The sequence below is a fragment of the Panthera leo genome, chromosome D2 (genome assembly GCF_018350215.1).
Source record: "Panthera leo isolate Ple1 chromosome D2, P.leo_Ple1_pat1.1, whole genome shotgun sequence".
Taxonomy (NCBI): domain Eukaryota; kingdom Metazoa; phylum Chordata; class Mammalia; order Carnivora; family Felidae; genus Panthera; species Panthera leo.
In genome coordinates, this window is record NC_056689.1 from 77,238,692 (window position 1) to 77,259,979 (window position 21,288).

General features: G+C 42.5%; 1 protein-coding gene across 7 annotated transcripts in view; it reads right to left on the bottom strand.

Moving 5' to 3' along the window:
• Window positions 1–21,288, bottom strand: part of ATE1 (arginyltransferase 1) — a 153,356-nt gene that overhangs the window by 58,939 nt on the left and 73,129 nt on the right. For all 7 annotated transcript variants that reach the window (XM_042908691.1, XM_042908694.1, XM_042908693.1 and 4 more), the window contains one exon: window positions 18,717–18,816. In XM_042908691.1, coding sequence (XP_042764625.1) covers window positions 18,717–18,816 — 100 coding nt within the window. The remainder of the gene's footprint in view (window positions 1–18,716; window positions 18,817–21,288) is intronic.

A 21,288-nucleotide genomic window follows, 5' to 3' on the forward strand; every position in this document is an offset into this window, starting at 1 on the left:
GGGGGCGGGGAGAACAACAGGATAGCAGATGGAGTAAAATGTTACCAATAAGTGAATCTGAGAGAAGGGTATGAGGATATCCTTTTATCACTTTTATTCTTGCACCTTTTCTCGAAGTTAGAAAGTATTTCCAAATAATGAAATAAAAACAAGGTCTACCATTCGACTGTTAATTGTAACAATAAGGCAGTGGGCCCTCTGGTCTTCCTACCTCACCGAGAATACTACGTGAGGGCCTGGGGCCACATCTGCAAGTGGCAAGGTGTCCAAAGCGGAAGTGGATTAATGCTCCCAAAACCGGTAAAACTGCCTGAGTCTCATCTAAGGCTCGCCAACTCTACTACTCGGACCTCAACAAAGGACTGAACGAAGCTTTTGGAATGAGTTTACCAGACTTCAGCTGAATGAAAGCAATAAAAAGGGGCGCCTGGGTGGCTCAGTCGGTTGAGTGTCCGACCTCAGCTCAGGTCATGATCTCGCGGTTGGTGAGTTCGAGCCCCACACTGGGCTCGCTGCTATCACCACAGAGCCTGCTTTGGATCCTCTGTCCCTCCGTCTCTGTCCCTCCCTCACTTACATTCTCTCTCAACAATAAACATTTAAAAGTAAAGTAATAAAAATACTTAGAATCTCTCTAGATCCTTCTTTCTAGGAATCAATATGAAAAAAAATTGATCATGCTTATGCTGTTTTTTCTCCCTTGTGAGCCAAGAGCAGTGCAACTACAAGGTGCTGAACTAGGATGCAGAACCCTGAATACAGAGAAGGCAGAAATGTCCCTTCTCTGGGCCTAATTCCAAATTCTTAACTAAAATATGTGGCTACGATCTATGTGATTCCATACTAATACCAGAGGCATTACAAGCACCCCCAGGACGTCCTTTGGAAGTTTTCCTCAGTTCACCCAAAAGTCATGGGAAATAAATTAAAAGATAAGAGAAAATAAACGGTAAGAAAAAAGGGGAAAAGGGATGCATTATTTTGCAGAGTCTCCTAATACTTCTCATTACTTGGCTCACCACGGTGGTCATGAGGCCCTTTAAAACTTTTTCCACCTCCAATTCAAAGAAATGCAGCCGGTGAGTTTCAGTGAATTATACATTTCTAATTTTCATTATTTCAACTTCTTATTTTGTTCCCTAAGAATATTAGTGAAAAGCTTCACTGGGGAATTAGTGAAAAAAGAAAATACACATTCTCTACTGTTTGATTTTTTTCTACACCAATGCCCTCTCCCTCGCTTCAATCCTTCACCCTAATTTGGTTTGAAAACCAAGTTGAAAATTTTGCCTGGCTTAGCCGCACATGTGGTCAGCGGCAACAAGCCCTGGAAAAACTAAGTTATTCAAACTAAGTTAAACTTGGTAGTTCCAGGTTCTAAAAGTGACTGTTACATCACCCAGGAAAAACTATAAACTCATTAGCACCACCTCGGTCTCAGTGCTCATAGAGCTAGGCCAGGAGAGTTGAGACGGCCCTCTGTCTCTGAGGGATAAAGGTCCTTTATCTTCTGGGACAACAAAGATCTGTTTTGTCATCATTTTGTTTTTCAAAATTCTCAGGGAAAACAAAATCTCAACCTTAGCAATCTGTTCCAGTATTTTAAAACTTCAGATAATGTAACGTTCTCTACCATCCGCTCACACTCGTTTTTAAGTCAGTCTTTCTCTTTCTTTCTTTCTCTTTCTTTCTCTCTTTCTCTTTCTTTCTTTCTCTTTCTTTCTTTCTTTCTCTCTTTCTTTCTTTCTCTCTCTCTTTCTTTCTCTTTTCTTTCTCTCTTTCTTTCTTTTTCTTTCTTTCTCTTTCTCTCTTTCTTTCTTTCTTTCTTTTCTTTCTTTTCTTTCTTTCTCTCTTTCTTCTGTAGAATTTATCTCACTAAATACTACACCAAGCCCAGGCACAAACATGGTTAAATAACTACTCGTTTGAACTCCCCATCACAATCTTACCGACAACATCTCAGAAACAGAGGATAAAATGTTTCTCTGACCGGAAAGATTAAAGACTATTTATCTGGTCCTGTTCATACAGAATAATTTACCAGCTCTTTCCTGTCTTATTCTCCATCTCAAACTTGGCTGGGCACATGGTTTATGTGGACACACCTATCAGGTACTGACCACAACACGGAGCGCCCAAGGAAACAGCACAGCCGTTGGCCTCTCTAAAGCATCCAGGCTGCTGGGAGACAAGTTTCTTAGTTTGGCACCTGGCCTTGAAGAAACAAAGAAATTCGCTCAGGTGATCCAGTAAGTATCTGGTACTGATGGTGGAGGGGAACACAACATTTCAGGGAGGCACATAGGAAAATGAGGGCAGAAATCTTACCCATGTAGGGTCAGGCTCCAGACGATTCCAGGCTATCCAGGAAGAAGAGGAAATCCAGGCCAGATGAAGGCCTCATGGGTAACATCATAATTCAAGAACTGGCAAGCAGGTCCAAAAAGAGGTTATCTATGTCCCCTCAGCAGCAGGAGGCCCCAATCTGTATTTTCATCTGCTATTTGCCGACTCTGCTTCTCCTCCCCCTAATCTCGCCGCCCTCTCATCTTGGTATCTGTTGATTCACAGATCCCTTTGAAAACCAGATGAAAGAAATCTCAGGACTCTATCCTCAACATAAATGTGCACGTAGACAAAAGTTTGCCCACAATCCAAACGTTATGGACCTGTGCTTATGAAGCCTTAAACTCACTCTGAGCTTTTGCCACGGTTTCTCTAGGTGGCACTGTGTGGGACTATCCCTACTGAGTACTGATCCTCCCTATAATCTCAACCGAAACTTCCTTCTAAGAGAGGATCTCACTGATTTGGTCCCCCACTACTCAGTGGGCAAAGCTTTACTGCCAAGTCCTACGTGACACTAATCCACCCTAGACTGACCACCTTTGCGTCAGGCACTCATGCCCAGTCCGATAGTGATTAAGATGGCAGTGTTTGACAGTCACCAGGCATGGTGGTCTAAACGCAAAGGCTGCATTTCTTTTGACAGAGTCTATAGGAATAGCAAGTTCCCTCAGAAAAGGGGTATGGGCATGGCGGACATCTGAGCGCAATGGACTTCTCCATGCAGACCAAACATAATAGAAAAAAAAATGGAGGATATTAAGTGCAAACCACCACATGGGTCCCAGATTAAATCATAAAAATTACAGGCACATGTATATGTACATATATACCCACACACATATATATGACTAACGGTTGAAGGGATGCCAATAAAGAATGGTTAAGGTGGGATAAGGCAGACCATTGGACTTTTACATTTATATTCTTTTTTACAAGAAAGAAATGAACTTGAAGAAAGAATGAAAGAAGCACACCCCGGTGGACAAAGGTGTGTCTAAAGGCCAATGGTGAGGAATCAGGAAGCAAAGGGGAACCCCTGAAGACCAAGCAGAAGAATCTAGATGTAAGAGAACTGTGTGCGACACCACAGATTTTCTAGCAACATGGACTCGTGCATAGTATAAATCATCCTTAAACGGCTCTGGGGTGACACTGGCACAGGATGGAAGGTGGGGAGCAGTCCCCCAGCAGTGGTCACGGAGCTTCCTCTGCTTCTCAGTGTGGTCATTTTCTTTTTTTTTTTTAATTAAAAAAAAATTTTTTTGACATTTATTTTATTATTGAGAGACAAGAGCATGAGCAGGGAAGGGGCAGAGAAAGGAGGAGACACAGAATCCAAAGGAGGTTCCAGGCTCTGAGCTGTCAGCACAGAGCCCAACGCGGGGCTTGAACTCACAAACCGCGAGATCATGACCTGAGCTGAAGTCGGACGCTTAACTGACTGAACCACCCAGGTGCCCCTTTTTAATTTTTTTAAATGTTTATTTACTTTTGAGAGAGATACAGACAGAACCCAAGTGGGGGAGGGGCAGAGAGCGAGGGAGACACAGAATCCAAAACAGGCTCTAGGCTCCGAGCTGTCAGCACAGAGCCCGACGCGGGGCTCAAACTCACAAACTGTGAGATCATGACCCGAGCCGAAGTTGGATGCTTAACTGACTGAGTCACCCAGGTGTCCCTCAGCATGGTCATTTTCAATGCACTGCTCTATATCCAAGATAATTATGCTACTCAAGATTGCTTCCCTTTGGCTAATACACAAACTCAGACTGCAAGGCTTTTGAAGTGTCACATACGAGAATCTTATCACTGCCTTATTTTTGCATATGAAGACCTAAGAACCAAGAGAACATCTGTAGGTACAAGAAGGAAAGAAGATCTGTGCCGTGATGTAAAGTCCTGGAGGGGTGGGAACTGGTTTCATTCTAGCATCAACACTGAGGTAGAATACCCAGCAAGATAAACAGTAGTTGAACACGTAAAACATATGTGCTTCTCTAAGACACCTTAGTTCCAAACACGCTAGGCTGAAGCACATCAACACAGAATGTGCCAAATCTCAATCCCAGTAAAGCTGAAAACGAGCATAACCTCCTCTCTGACTACGTCGATGGCAACACTGTGCTTCCGCACTAAAAAAGATGAACTGAATATAGCTGCTAGGATAAGTTCACGTGGCTATTAGGCTGTCAAGTTGTTTTTTGTTTCCTACAAAGCAAGGAAAACAGAATGACTTATAAATACTAAAGACAGACCCTACCATGCATATAAGAACTAGGAAAAGAAAGCATCACATTTTGGAATCTTTGACCTTATTCGTTGTTGTTGCTGTTCCTTCTGAGAGACCTCAAGATTTGCCAGCTATATCTCATAGTACAGAAACATTAAATTACTTTTAAGTTGACATGAAGGCCACCCATAAACCCCCTAGAGAAAATTTAAGACAGTCCTGGAGCCATCAGTGAGTATATGGCTCCACAGGGTTAGGAATTAGAGACAAGAAACTTCTCTTTGGTGGGTCATACAGGATGGTTTGTTTCAAGACCATTATGGTGAACCCCAAATTAATCCTTCTGACAGCTCCTTTCTGACAGCAACAGTCAAATTACCCGTGGTAATTCAGCAACAAGCGCTACAGACTTTAATGGCAAGTGGGTGACCTTTAAACGGGGATTCCAAACCTTGGTAGGACGGAGAATTCTTTGGGCCAGAGGCTGTCATGTGTACAGCAGAATGTGTCGCAGCACCCTGGGCCTCTACTCACTAGATGCCAGTAGCACACGGACCCCTCCCCCGCTGTCCTAATTAAAAGGGTCTCTAGATATGGGGCAGGGCTGGGTGCAAAACTGCTCAACGGAGAACCACTGTTTAAGGGCAAGCAGCAACTGGAACTCTGGGTGGGAAGCCTCTCACTGCCCCACTCTAGCTAATACGTTCGATCATGAAATGAGTTAATGTGAGTTAAAAATAGCGTTTAGACTATTAAATTTACATAACACAATTATCAAGACTAGGAAAGACTATACCGTATTGTTATCTCAAGGGCTTTACACACAATGAACTTTTTTCAATTAGATACATTTCTAAACCAACCTGTTTAAAAATAAACTTTTTGGGGCGCCTGGGTGGCTCAGTCGGTTGAGCATCTGACTTTGGCTCAGGCCATCATCTCACGGCTTGTGAGTTCGAGCCCCGTGTCAGGCTCTGTGCTGACAGCTCAGAGCCTGGAGCCTGCCTCGGATTCTGTGTCTCCCTCTCTCTCGGCCCTCCCCTGCTCGTGCTCTGTCCCTCTCTGTCTCAAAAATAAATAAAACATTAAAAAAAATAAAAATAAAAAAATTAGTACATAAACCTTTTAATTCAAATATAACCCATATATAATATAATACAGGACTGCCACTTCAGAGTTCCAAAGCATTTGCAATGCTTTTCCAGTCTGAATAACCAACGCAAGAGTATCTTCACTGCTCACCTGACAGTTCAAACACAACTTTCTCATTACCTTAAAAGAAAACCATCTTTTAATGAACTTACCTTTAATGAACATTGCTGAAATCATAAAGAGATCTATCCTGTAGAAATGCCAAAGGATACCACTTTATTTGGCCTAGATACGTACTTTCCCTCTAACCAATCATCCAATTAAGTCATCGTTCTCACATGGCCATCCGTCCATTTGTCCAAAGATTTACTGAACATTTACTATAAATCAGGATTGCTGCTAAAATTGAATAATACACGAGCTCAAACTCCACCTCCTGAGACGTGTAGAGGCTAAAGAAACAGACAGATGGGAACACAGGGATTTATAATACAATACAGTCCGGCAAGGTTTCAGAGCGGGAGCAAACCGGAGATGAATCTTGTAAAGGGAAAGGAGCAAAGCAGAGCATCACTGTGTTAATATGCTGGCACAGAGAAGGTATTTTAAAAGCATGACACAGAAACCAGAAGTCATAGAGGAAAAGGATTAATAAACTGGGTGACATAAAAAATATTAACTTCCGTTTAATAAGTTATATGGCATAAACAATGATATAAAGCAAATGACAAAATGGGATGTGACTGGCAAATGAGAAATGTTTGAGATGACAACTGCGAATACACAAAGAACTTTTCATTGTGGTTTGAATCATTCTTGTAACTGAATTTTCACATAACCTATCATCCTGTTTCAATGAAAGAGGTTCTCTGCATCTCCACGACCTTTTATTTTTTAAGTTATTTGGAAGAAATGTACAAGAGCAAATGACTTACTTGCACAGCCCTTGGTACTGAAATCAAACATTCCCTGTAGAATAGGCTGGCCAGTGTCACTCTATAGGGAGAAACCTAAAGTTAAATGAGGTATTTGCTCATTTAACAGAATCAAGAAGAAGTCTCAAAAAGGGGAAGCCGAGACGTTTTATCACGATACAAATATAATGACACAGAAGTTATTTAATTGAATTCTTTATTAAACTGGTTATGTTTAGGGCAGTGCCCTTAAGAAACTAATAGTAATTACTCATCTGGGAGAAAATAATTCAGTCTTGGCATTTAGCACAACCATACACAAAAAATTGCAGATTACTGAAGAGTGAAAGGTAAAACTGAAACTCTTAGAAGGAAAGAAAACATTTCCATGGCCACAGAAAAAGCAAAATTTTCTTGAACCCGACACAAAAGCCCTAAAGATAAATTGGACTACATTAAAATTAGGAATTTATGCTCATCAAAAGACACCATTAAGAGGAGAAAAAAAAAAAGGCAAGGAGTGAGTGGAAGAAAGTATCTGTAAAACACGTATGCAACAAAGGATTCTCATCCAGAATGCCAGAAGGACTTCTACAAATAAGAGACCGACAACAGATAAACGGGCCAAAGACTCGAAGAGACAACTCCCAAACGGCCAGGAGACACATGATAAGGCCTTCAACTTTGTCAGTCAATGTCAAAATGCAAATCAACACCACGGTGCACCCCCCACATTCCACTATCAGGATGGGAAGCACCTGGACCTTTCCTCTGCTGTGAGTAAAAGTGTAAATTAATACAGTCACATTAACGACGGGCAGTAGGAGCTAAACCCATGATCTAGCAAGTCCGTACCTAGGTCTAAGCCCATCAAAAATACCTACATATGTCCAACCAAAGACATGTCTTCACATTGCGCTTCCGTTAGCCAAACCCAGAAACAGTCCATCCCTAGGAGAATGGGCGTACAGGCAATAAGAATAAACCACCTACTGTTACACACAACCACATCAATAAACCTCACAAATATACTGCTGAGTGGAACAAGTCAGTCACAAAATAAAATACAATGAGTGATTCCACGTAAAATATAAAAACAGGCAAGATGAATCTACTGTAGTTATCTTTGAGGTGGGATAATAATTAGTGGGGGCATGAAACAGGCTTGTGGGGGGCTGGCATATTCTGCTTCTTGATCTTGGTGTTGGTCGCACAGTTGGAGACTGAAAGCTGTGCAATTAAGAACAGTGCACATTTCTGTAGACACATCACATTTCAATAACCAGTTTAAAGAAAAAAAAAACCCAGAGAGAGGCAGCAGAAAGAATTCTTGGAAAATCTAAACCAGACCACTGAGAGAGGACTTCACATTTTTCCTAAGCTCAGTGCTCCAACTAGAGGACCCATGAAGAAGCCAGCTCCCTACACACTTCTATATACCGCTTTTCCTTCACTTCCCAGTTTTATTCCTTCAGACAGATGCCTGCCTTCCACATGCAATGCACGTCAGTAAAGTCACTGAGCACCTTGTATGTGCCAGTTAATGTGCTGGGCACTGAGGACAGCGACAGATCAGCCCTGGTTTGCTGGAGGACCTGACAAGCAGGAACCATGTCTGATCACATTCCTCTTGCCTTGGCATCTAGCACGATGTCTTCTACAGAGCAGGCCCTCCACAAACACTGACTGATCACGTACACCTACGAACAACTGGACCGCAAGGAGAGCTACAGGTAACACACTCGGAAATGCCAAGAGTTCACAGGATCCGAAAGGCTGCCCCCGGCTTCGCTCAGCGCCCAGGGAGGAGAGCTGGTGGGGGCAGCCGGGAGGAGATACAGAGACTGGCTTCCCTGAAGAAGTGGCACAGGACTGTGGTCTGGAAAGGACGCTCCCAGCTGGGGACAAGAACACGGCGGGATAGGAACAGGAGGCAAGAGGCAGCACAAGGCCTGACGGAAGGGAGGCTCCAGAGCATGTGAAGTCGTGCCTGACAGCTGGGGAAAGGGGTTGCGGGCAGGAGAAAAGCAAACTTTCTTTTTCAGGAGGTCAGGGCAGAGCTCGGTGGTAGTATTTTCCAAAAGCTCCAAAGACCATGGCTGTTTTTCAAGGATTAGAAATCATGCACTGCACCAAGCTTATTATTTCACTGTGGACAGATGGGAAAGGGATGGGAAAAGACACACGATCAAATACACTTCTATTCCCCAGTTAACATTTACTTTTAGTTAATATGCAAGCATTTTAGGATACTTCAAAATTACAAGTTGTAACTCATAACTCTGATAAACAAAGCCATTTATACGAACTTCAATTCAAACTCCCCCTTATTTTACTAAAATTAAAATGTGAGGAGAGCCTGGCGGGCTCAGTCAGTAAAAAAGCATGTGACTCTCGGTCTCGGGGTTGTAAGTTGAAGCCCCATGTTGGGTGTAGAACTTACTTTACAAGATAAAGTCTTTTTTGAAAAAATATGAGTTAATTCAAACTCTGGGCAAGCTAAGCATATTGAACTTCAATTTTCTCATTTGTAATGAGAAACTTAAAAACACATGACCCATAAGGAACTGCTTTTTGACTCTGATGTGGCAAATTTCCACCTGTGACAATTTTAGAAGCAAGAATTTGTGATGAGCATGTGAATTCTTTTACCTCCCACGGCCTGCAGGAGGCATCAAAAATCCCTTACTAAAATTATTCGGTGGTCATTTTTTCTCCTGACTATGTCTAACTCACTGGACATTTAACATCCAGAAAAAGAGATGCTGAGTCAAAAACCCCAGAGTTTTGTTCTGTGCTGTGGGTAGCTGATGAGATCATTTGTATTTCTTTCAGACCAACAGTAGCAAAGTCACTACCACGTGTACCCAAATGCATCACCCCGGGCTGCAATACTGTAGTAAAATAACACATGCTAATTTGTCTGGTCAGGAAACTGAAACGCGTGGGAGCTTGTGGGAGCCTGGGGATTTCAACAGCCCGTGATTCTGCAGATGCAGCTTTGTAAACCCCAAGTTTTTCCCCGTAGCTGCTTTTGTAACAGTAATGCCAGCTACCTCCTTTCAGGCAAGCCCCTGCAGAATTCCAGAGGTGCTGTCTGACCACGATCGTGCTGAGGCACCGAGCTGAAGAATGATTAATCACAGATGAATTCGCTTTTTGTTTCTCTTCTGACATTTCCGAACCCTTTCTGATGTTTCAACTATCTGATGTCTGGCCATGTCATGCTACCAAAGCAGACTGCCTGAAGTCACTGTTTACTTTGGCCCACATACAAGTCTGGATAGGAATTTAGTCAAAACACCTCTTTCACATCACAGAATGGCCTTACGGCAGAACTCCGAGAGACAACACGAAGGAGTTTGAAACATTACACCTACCATCATTTCTATTTACTCCAATTTTTACTTTTAAGGAAATCGAACAGTTTTAAAACGTACGGGAAGGGGCCACACTGGAAGAGTATAAAGTAAGCTTTACAGGTAAACATTAAACAGTTTGGAAGCACGGGAAAACTCATTTAAAAACTGTTTAGAAAACAAACCAGACAGATTTAAACCAACAGCTCGATTTTTAAGAGCGTATAAAATAATAATGTATGGCTATATATGTATATAAACTATATAACATATCTACAGAAGCTGCATAATGCATCTATAAAATAAACAAGCACAAAGCAGCAGCCGCGTTCCTGGTGGTTAGGCAGAGTGAAGAGAAAACCTGCTCAGGTGCTCACCCTCAGATTTCCTGTGCTCCAGAAAGTGACTCCTCCCATCACCAAGCAGAGCTGTGCTCAGTCAGTTCCCTGCCCCTCACCAGCGGCAGGCTCAGGAACAGACAAGAGGCGCAACTCCGAGAGGTAAAATGAGCGAAGTGGGCCAGGAGGCTTCTTGGTGAGAGATACAGACAACCGCACACACGTTGGGAGCACTGCTGTCAAAGAAAACCAGAAACTCACAAGCGTGGGTGAGAATGTGGGGAAGTCAGAACCTGTGTGCACAGTCGCCTCGGAAAACAGCGCGGTGAGTCTTCAAAAAGTTAAACATAAAACTGCCATATCATCCAGCAATTCCACTTCTGGGAAGATACACAAAGGAACTGAAAGCAGAAACCCGAACAGGTATCTGCACACCCGTGTTTGTAGCAGCATTACTCACAATCGCCAAAAGGTGGGAACACCCTGAGCGTCCGTCAGCCGGTGAACGCATAAACATAACGTGGCATCTGGGTACAACGGGGTGTTATTTGCCTTAAAAAGGAGGGAAATTCTTACACTTGCTACAACATGGAAGAACCGTGAGGACATCATGCTAAGTTAAATAAGCCAGTCACGAAACGACAGATAGTGCAGGACTCCAGTCACAGGAGGCACCTAGCACAGTCAAATTCAGAGACGAAAGTAGAATGTGGGCACCAGGGGCTGTCGGGGAGGGAGCGGGGAGCTACTGTCTCACAGATACAGAGTGTCAGTTTTGCAAGCTGAGAAGAGTCCTGGAGATGGATGGTGGTGGTGGCTGCACAGCCACACGAACGTAACCTCTAGAAGAACCTCTAGGACGTAACCTCTAAAACCGTACACTTCAGAATGGTTAAGATGGCCAATTTTGTTACATATATTTGACCACAATTAAAAATATTTGTTAAGAAAATGAGAGGCACAGGAGAAGACATAGCTCTTTTCTGATTCTAGCCACTACTAATGGCTTGTGATGCCCAAATGGGCAGCCCAAATGTCCTTCTGGGCACCACGAGAGAAGCAGACCTGGAAGACGGGCGTCACCGGGCTCGGTGGCCAGAAAGCTGCACCCTCCCCGCCTACTGTGGCAGGAGGACTCCTCCAGGGAGAGACTCTTCTAGGTTGAAAACACAATTTCTGTTCATGTCAGCCAGCTCCTGAGCCCCCAAACTGGCACTGATTTATGCTACAACTATACCGAACCCCATGAACATGGCCATGATTATTACAACAGTTAATGTGAACACTAATAACATATCAAGAAATTTCCTTTCATTAATGACTATTTTCAGCTCTCATTCAATTCATCTGTGACTATCCTATGCCTTACTTCTAAGACTATAGGCCCAGACAAAACACATCTTACTCTGGGGTGCCTAGGTGGCTCAGTCCATTGAGTGTCTGACTTTAGCTCAGGTCATGATCTCGAAGTTCGCGAGTTTGAGCCTTGTGTCAGGCTCTGTGCTGACGGCTTGGAGCCTGGAGCCTGCTTCGGACTCTGTGTCTCCCTCTCTCTCTGCCCCTCCCCTGCTCACACTCTATCTCTCTCAAAAACAAAGAAACAGTAAAAAAAAAAAATTTTAAAAACATTATCTTACCATGCAATGTTTTTGTAAATCAATCTTTTACACACACATACATACACACGGAAAATCATAAGAATTCATTAAATATGCATGTCAGAGAATGTGATGCACAAAAAGAATAGTGCTATAAGCTAGCCAACCACGCACACTCCGAGAGGAGAATTTACAGCAACGTGCTCCACTTACGTAACTATGAAGACGGCCACATGATGATTTTCATCTTGCAGTGTTCATCACTAGCAAGACAAGCAAAATCAAAACACATCATCATGTCAAGAAATGCGTTGTAGGCTCGAGTCAGGGTATTAAATGAAATGCCTTACAAAGATGAATTCACCTAAGCCAACTCGGCACATCTCTAGGTATGACCGCATATGGAAATGAAGTGACTTTGCCGAAACTCTCTCACACTGAGCCATCACAAACTTCTCAGATCAGTTCGGCTCAATTCAGGGTCAATTCTGAGCCTGCACAGCTCAACACAGAATGATTTCTATCTACATGGACATCTCCATCCTACAACATGTGTTTCAGTCATCTGCTACCGAGTACTAAACCACTCCAAATCTCAGTGGCTGAAAACCGCACTAATTTATTATTCCTCATGATTCTGTGAGCTGACTACAGCTCAGTCAGGGGGTTCTCGCGTCGGTATCTCTTAGGCTCAGTCAAGGTAGCGGCATTCAGCCAGAAGCTCGGCGGGGGCCGAAACCCCCAGGATGCTGCTGCCATCTCTGTCCAGCAGCAGGCGGCCCTTTTACATGATGACGGCTGGCTCCCCCGGCAGAGGAAGGGAAAGCTGCCAGCCCTCTTAAGGTGTGGGCCTCAAGCCCCCCGAGAGTTCGTTCCGTGGTATCCTGTTTGTGCGAGTCACAAGGCCAGTCCAATTGAGGGAAACAGAATCTACTTCTGATGGACGGAACGGCACGCACACACCAGGTGAGAGGAACTGATGACGACACCCTTGGAAACCAGCTACCGAGCCACGTCCTCCCTACACATAACGAGAAACTCGTCACTTCAGCATGCCTTCGTGAAAGCCCATTACTCAATAAAAAGAGAGCAGGTAAAACCCGCTCTTCTGCGTACCCTGGACCTGCCGTTACATGCTTTCACTTGCTCTGCTTCATATAATCGGTGTACTAGGCGGTAAAGGCTGTAACTGAACAGGCCCAAATCTACGCGAGAAAAATCCAAATGAAACATCACTCTGGTCTCGGGTCCAGTTCGGTACCCCTGGCGCCACTTCGCGCACTGTGCGATCTACGTGCCCCCTCGGCTGTAACCTCCATCGGGGCAGGGCATCCGCACCGTTTACAGCTGTATTCCCAGTGTCTGCAGGATCTACGACACTGCTCCTTCTCGGTGACCGAAAATATGCCTATTTGAAGATCTACTCCTTCTTTAATACCCAATAGAAAACACTTCCGTAGATTTTTCAATGTGGCAAAAACACGCCATTACTGATGCTTTAAACACTTAGCTATGCTCCAAGGAAGAAGATATACTTTTAACTACCATTGTAGTTACGCTAAATTTACCCTCACTGAACCTTGAAAACGAGGGATTTTATAATAGTGTGCCATTCATTTTCTGTGAGTTATCTTTTGCTGGTGTCTAGTTCTGGGCCCTCAAATTGCAACGTGAACTATTCATGCCGGAACCAGCATCTACCTTGCGATTCTGAACAGCACATTTCTAATTGAGAATTCCCACTTTTATAAGCAGTTGTGCTAGTCCTTCATAACTGAGAGTTCTCATTTGCTGAAAATATAATAAAATATCCTCTGGTGAAATGAAAATATCTATAAGTGGAACAGAACAGCCATTTTATTCTGCCCACAAACATGTGAGCTCAGACTTTTTCGGCCCTCAATGGACAAGGCCAAAATGAAGAGACACCTTGTGGCACAAGACGGGACTGATTCCTGAGAGGTTCACCACTCTTAGCACCAACCCCAAAGAGTTCAGTGCCACTTTCCTCCAAACAAAAGGCAAGTGTCCACAATTCTACAAATTTCCATAAAGGGAGGCAGAACTGGTATGAACTAGCATAAGCCTCTGCTTCTCCCCAGCATCTGAACTAAAGTAAGAAGTCTGGTTAATAGCACAAGCAGGCCACTTGGAAATTTGGGTGCCATTTATCAGCATATAAACACAGAACCTTGACAGGTCTCAACGAAAGCACAGGTAACGATTCTGTGCATGCTACCCAACTGGGAAGGTGCTATCCTATCAGTGCAGGAAGATTCTATACTCAGGTTGAGATAAAAACACAATATATCCTGGGGTGCCTGGCTCGTTGTTGGTAGAACATACAACTCCTGACCTCAGGGTTGTGAGTTCAAGCCCCACACTGGGTGTAGAGCTTACTTAAAAACAACAACAACGATATATCTCATTTCTACATCGTTCCCATTTTACAGTTGCAAAAACCGAGACCAGCTATAGTTAAGCAACTTCTCCAAAGTGTTGCACACTCCTGCACTGCCACCTCCCTTCGATGCCAGAGTACTTAGCGGTATTCCATGATATCCAGTCATAGTCCGTTAGAACTGCCTGCGTGTCTTAACGAACTTCTAACCTATTTGCAAAGCAGAAGCTATCCTATTCACACTCAGTAAACACTTGCGAAACAAATGAGGGAGTTTCTCACTATTCCACATGCTTCTCAACCCTCAGTGCTAGTATTGCTTCTCATTAAGTCAATAAATGTCCACTGAAAGTTAAACATCTCCTGTGTGGCAGGCACACTGTTAGGTACTTGCATACGTGATGAAGATAAACATCACGAGGGTCTCACGAGCATATGCACAGGAGACAGACTTGGATTTTGGAAAGAACTGTAGACTGCTAAGGGAGGAGGGGGTGGGGTGGGTGGGTGGGTGGTCAAGTCTAGCCTTAGTGTCCCGTACAGGTTATTGGAGCAAGTGACCGCTAGGCTGCGGAACGATGAATGAGGAGTTTGCAAGCATGGAGGATGTATAGAGAGAGAGAGAGAAACAAGAGATCAGTAAGGGTAAAGGGAACACCCAGCTGGAAGACTCCAGTCACTCAGCCTTAGACGTTCCAGGACCCAGATAACAAAGCGTAGATACGAACTTCTTCAATATGAGTGATTCTCACTTTAATAAACAGAAAAGAGCCAACTTTAAAATGAGAAGTAATCATTTTTCCGGTTCATTATTAGGCTCTGAGATGTGAAAAATTAATCTGGTGTGGTGGTTCTCAACCTTGCCTTCACATTAGAATCCTCCGAGCATTAAAAAAACAATTGATGCCCTTGGTTGAGCTCCAAATCTTAGAAGATAGGGCCCAATTATCAGTATCTTTGTAAAGTTCCCCAGGTCATCCTATGGGGCACCTGAGTGGCTCAGCTGGTTGAGTGTCCGACTCTTGATTTTGGTTCAACTTATGATCCCAGGGTCATGTGATCGAGCCCCGCATCAGGATTTGTGCTAAGTGTGGAGCCTGCTTGAGATTCTCTCTTCTCTTCTCTCTCTCTCTCTCTCTCTGCCCCTCTCCCCCACTGGAATGTGTGCACACGCTCTCTCAAAAAAAAAAAAAAAAAAAAAAAAAAAAGTTCCACAGGTCACTCTAAAGGATAGCCAAATGGATGACAGCAACAACTCAAAAGCAAAGCAGCACTGAGCCTTGGTCTGGTCCTGAAATGACCCCTCACCTTCCCATGGGCTGACTTCCTGTCAATCAAATCTCAGCCTCAACATGACTCCTCAGAGAGGCCCGCCCTGACCCCGACTCTAAAGGAGCCACACCTAGTATGTGCCACATAACACAGTGCTTATTCCTGACGTCTGTCTTATTACCTTGTTGTAGGTGTTCCAACAGAATGGAAGTTCCTTGAGACTAGGGATCTTGCTGCATTTCCAGTAGGAGGTCAGGAAGTACTTTATGAATGAACGAATGAAGTAAGCCAGAGGACAGTTAGGCATGGGGGTATCTCTCATGGAAATGGAATTTAAAAAATAATATCCTGAAGCTATAATTCTGAGAAATTTCGGTTGCATATGATTAAGCCAGACTGACCGAACGGCACGGAGAACATTTTTTAATTCTTAGCTAAAAACTAGACAAGCCAGATGTCTATTTCCAAGCAGAGCTCTACCTAAGAAGGAGACTGAAGAACACACAGTATTTACTCTGGACTGGAGTCAACAAAGGTGGGATTAAAAGTCTTCATGCAGAGGGAAGGGGGGATGAAAATATGGTCACCATTTCCATGAATAGCAAAAAAAGAAGAAATAGGTCAAAATATGGAGCAATCAAGATTTGACTTTAGGCATGAGGAAAAACTCGCTGAGGGAAATCCTGTGACACTACAGCAGCCATTACAGATGAGAAGTAAAAGTGAAATTTCTGCGGGTCCCTAAGACTGGCATAAAAATGCTTCCATTTAGAAGGGTCGCGCACAAGTACACAGAGGAAGATGAATATCCAAGATGGCTAGAATTTTCTTCTGATTGTTATTATTGTCCTACAACATCTATAGTACCTGAGTTTCCTACCTGAGCTTCTTTAGATCTGGTATCACAAAAATGAGCTAGAAGGAAAAAATACTAGTAAGAACAGTACCGAGTAAGTATTTTTGGAAAGCAGAAATATGTCCATGCTTTTCCTTCTTCATAGAATATATGTTTAGGGGCATCTGGGTGGCTCGGTCAGTTAAGCATCTGACTTCAGCTCAGGTCATGATCTCGCAGTTAGTGGGTTTGAGCCCCACGTCGAGCTCTGTGCTGATGGCTCGGAGCCTGCCTCACATTCTATGTCTCCCTCTCTTTCTGCCCCTCCCCTGCTTGTGCTCTGTCTCTCAAAAAATAAATAAACATTTAAAAATTTTTTAAAAAGAACATATGTTTGGACCTATCAACTAAATTAATAATGCAGACATAAAGGAAATATTTGAATATTAAATTCACAAGTTACCTACGATATACACTTAAATATGAGATGAAATGCCAGCAGAGTGCCTTGACCAGACTACCTGGGCTGTCAGCATAAAACCAGCAAGGTAATGTGTATCACCCTTCTTTCAAAGCCAGTTCTGTTAGATCCACAGCTTCTAACAATGGAAACATCCCTTCCCCATACTTGCCGTACTTAACATCAACACTCTGGAACCACTTTTGTTCGTTCCCATATATAGTTAATCACCAAGTTTTACGGAGTATTCCTTTGTACGGGGGGGGGGGGGGGGGGGGGGAATTTACCGGTTAACAAGATTTAAGAGATCTATCAACCAAACTGTACAGGCCTCGTCTGGGTTCAAAGTCAAACTGCAAAACAAACGGACACTGACTAGATACAGAAAGGTACTTAGAAATACCGTTAATACTTTTGAGGTGTGATGATGAGACTGCGTGTATTTTCAAAATGCTCTTGTCTTTTAGAAATACACACCATGAACAGATGAAATGATATTCTGGATTTGTTCCAAAATAATTCAAAAGATGATGGAGGAGGGAATGGGGAAGAAAGAACAGATGAAACAAGAGGCACTGATGGGCTAAAGCTGGATAATAGGTACACGGGGTTCAAGTACACTTTTCAATTTGGTTTATGTTTTAAAAATTTCCCTACCTTAAAAAAGTCATAACTTATATATTCGGATATGTTTTTTGATGTGTAAATGCGATGCACTTGGCTGGGAAAAGGGTTCCCAGCTGCCTAAATACCTCAGAGAAGCTTTCAAGTCATTCAGAGTCCTCTGGTTACCCATTTTTTTATAGGACTAGGCCCTGGGCACATCCTTACTTCTCTGCTCCTTCTCTTTGCTATGTGCTTCCCCATCAGCCCTACTCTACATCAGGCCACTTACCAAACCACTGGCCTGACCTGTTTTCATGTAAAATGCTTCCCATCTTCACCTAGATTACAAGTTTTCAGAGGAAGATTCATGTTTACATCTTTTTGCCTCTTCAGAGCTTAAAGCAGTGTTCTAAGTAGAGCGAAGGTGTTCGGTTACTGCTTTTCAGGTGGGCAGGATATAGGGAGTCTGCTCCTTCACACTTCTCTGTACCTCCCAGAGTTTTTACACACAGTAGGCCACTAATCCTTAGGAAACATCAAAGAGTTTCATTAAAGAGAATATAAAAGGCAAAACTGTTTTAAAAGGGAAATTCTGAAATACAGTTAAATCTCACAATAGTACGATGAATTACAAAGTCAGAGCGGTAAATGCCGTGGTTCTCACTACAGAAAGCTTAATTTCTGAGGCAGCAAAGCGTTATCCTTAATTAACCCATGTTCAAAACCCAAATCCTGTGCCCTGAAACAAAAATTAAAGATTCATCTTTCTATAATGAAAACCTTATGAACATTTGCATTACTATTATTATTTTTATTATTGAAAATACCTCACTGCTTACATTGAGCTCCAATTTTTCTGGATTGTGACTGGGTCCAAAGGAAACAAAGCTAAAACAGAAGGGAGGGACAAAATAAATGGGGCGGTGGGGGGAAGGGTCAGGATCCACCCGGAAATGGTAGATTCCTACTAGTTGGGTATACCCCAAGTAAGCAGGGCCCTGCTGAATGTTCCAGAATACCTGGGATTTTTAAATATTTGGTTAATTTCTACAAATTAACCTGTATTAAGCAAATATTAAGCACCTATGTGTCCAGCAGTGTTCTAAGCCATGAACAAGCCAGATTTCATGCAAAGTTCATGGAATAACTCATGACATACATTCGAAATACGCAACCAAGTTAACCTCAAATGATGAGAAACCAGAAAAGCACTAATTTTCATGAAATGTATGTACAAGCAGACACGTGAAAATCAGCTTTACCTTGTATTTCATCTTGGGACATGAATGAATGTAGAAACCCATATAATAATAGCTGAGTTGAGATGTTTTCTGATGAAGTTGCCTCGTGAAAGCAATTTCTCTGCCAAAAGAAGAATAAAGATGAAGGCACAGTTAAATCTAGCTCCAATATTCAAAGTACTATGTAATCTGACGTCAAATATCTGATGACATCTGAAATTGTGACATTAGGCTATTAAGAAACTCCAAGTGTTGAAAGAAAAACAATTTCCAAAGTACTATAAGATAACTTTTACTAAAGAAAGATATAACAACACTACATTAGTTTGAGCAAATGCATCTAAGTTCATGCTTTACACTTTATAGAGCTAATTAGTTGATCAAAAATTCAAAGAGCATAAAAAGAGATCTATTTAGTACATTACTCATTATCCCCTGGAGTTCTCAAAAGATTAGGTTTATCAAGTTAAAAACAGTGCAACAAATTTTACAAAACTCAAAAGCCAACACATTTCAGGAAAAATGACTCTGATTATGACCATTTACACGCACATCCTTGCAAGTGTGTCTGCTGTAGGACTCTCTCCTACATCGAGACGCTACTCTAATATTTATTTTCCCTAAAACTAAACAGTGGAAAAAAACTATGCTATCTCACCACTTTTCCTGTTTGTTGGGCATAGGCGAGGATTAACCGAACAAAGAAGCTGTCAGCAATGTCCATGCTTGGAGTGGTTTTCATTTGTATCGGGATAAATCTGGGCACAGAACTTCATCCTACCCGCCCAAGTGAATGACTGGCTGTATTTAAGAGTTTTAAGCAAAACTTCAGTACATTTCTAAAGTAAGAGAAAAGTTGTTTCATTTTTACGTTTGTTTCTTGAAGATTTTCTTCTTTTCTTTCTCTCTTTTCTTCTTTCTCTTTTGTAGCAACAAATGCTTGAAATTCAAGTGAATAGCCTGTGCATTTTACAAGTTCACATTTAAATCACTGAAAAGGTGTGACCCTACAAATTCATCTGTAAAATAAAAGTATCTCTAAATCCAAGCAGACTGAACGTTAGTGGCCTGTAACAGAATAAATCCTACCAACCCTAGAACGAATCCACTTGAAAGGTTCAAAGTGAGGAAGGACGCCGGACCACAACGGCACTCCGCTTGGTCCTGCGCTGCCACTCCCTCCCTCAGCTGTCCGGGCCCAAACCTAGGAGCCATCCTCAACCAATCTTCTCCTCTCACTCCCATGTTCGACCCATGTCGACAAATCCAGCCGGCTCAACCTCCAAAATTTACGGGGGGTCTGACCGCTTGTCATTACCTCCACCGCAGCCACTATGGTCCAAGCCCGCATCCTGGCTCCCCTGGCTGACTGCAACTGACTGGCTTCCCAGTGTGCTCTCTTGCCCCTCTATAAATCCCGCAGAGTGGTAACCAGTCGTCGTTTTACAATATTAATCAGATCAGGTAACCTCCCTATATCTTACCTTCAGATTTTTGCACAGCTGGCTCCTTTCCTTTTTTTCTGGGCTCCTCCAATGTCACCTGACCAAGAGGTCTTTCCTGACCACCTTATTCAAAAAGGACCTCACCCTGGCACTGTGACTACTTTTGTCACAGCATAACGGAGTATCTAAATTTATGTTGTTGGTATTCTCATTACGATCTGCTTTGACAAAGCTGGAAACCCTGTCTTATTCACTTCTATGAATCATGCCCAGGACACATAGATTCTTCTCAAATAAATATGTTAAACAAATGAACTCATTTCTAAAATCCACCTTGCTAACAAAACATAAATTAATGCCATGTTCATGATCCCCAATTCAAACATTTTTTTAAATCTACAGACTAGGTTATATAAAAATCTATACTAATTATACATTAAAATACAAAAACTAAATTCATTGTAAATTGCTTAAGAAATTGAAGGAATGGAGGGGCAACTAAATGAGTTTCACTGAAATACACTATAATCAATAACAGAATTGGCAATTTACAACCTACTCTCCCCAATTTTGCTTGGAAATGTCAATCTCCTGGCTGCCTTTCCTCTTCCATAAACTCAGCAACTCAGATCCCCCAGACCACTATAAACAAGTGACGAGGCTGTAATCCAGTGGCAGCCTCCCCGCTCTCAACTGGCAACAATGTTCGTGCTCTCAGTCTCCTTTGCTTCCTCCTCAAAGCTCTCCAGCTCTAGCCGGAGATCTACCAAATCTACCAAATCTCTATCTCTTAGAGATCTACCAAACAGTAAATAGAACTCTTTATAATTTTGCTGGGAATTGATTATTTACTATCTCAAATGCAGCAGGATTTCTATATCTCCTGGTTTATTGAGGCATGAAATGATATTTCATACATAGGCTGGGATTCACTATGTGGGAATAAATATTCATAATGTTTATCTGAGAAGTCTAAACAAATCCATAAGCTACATACTCTAAAGTGGAAAAGTAGATACAAAAATAAAAGAAGAAGGAAAATAGCAATGATTACAAAGTGCTGACTGATTCTGGTACAAAAAAAAAGTAGCTTTTCTGAAATAAATACACTCTTCTAAAGTTACAAAATGTAAATGTTTCAAATGATC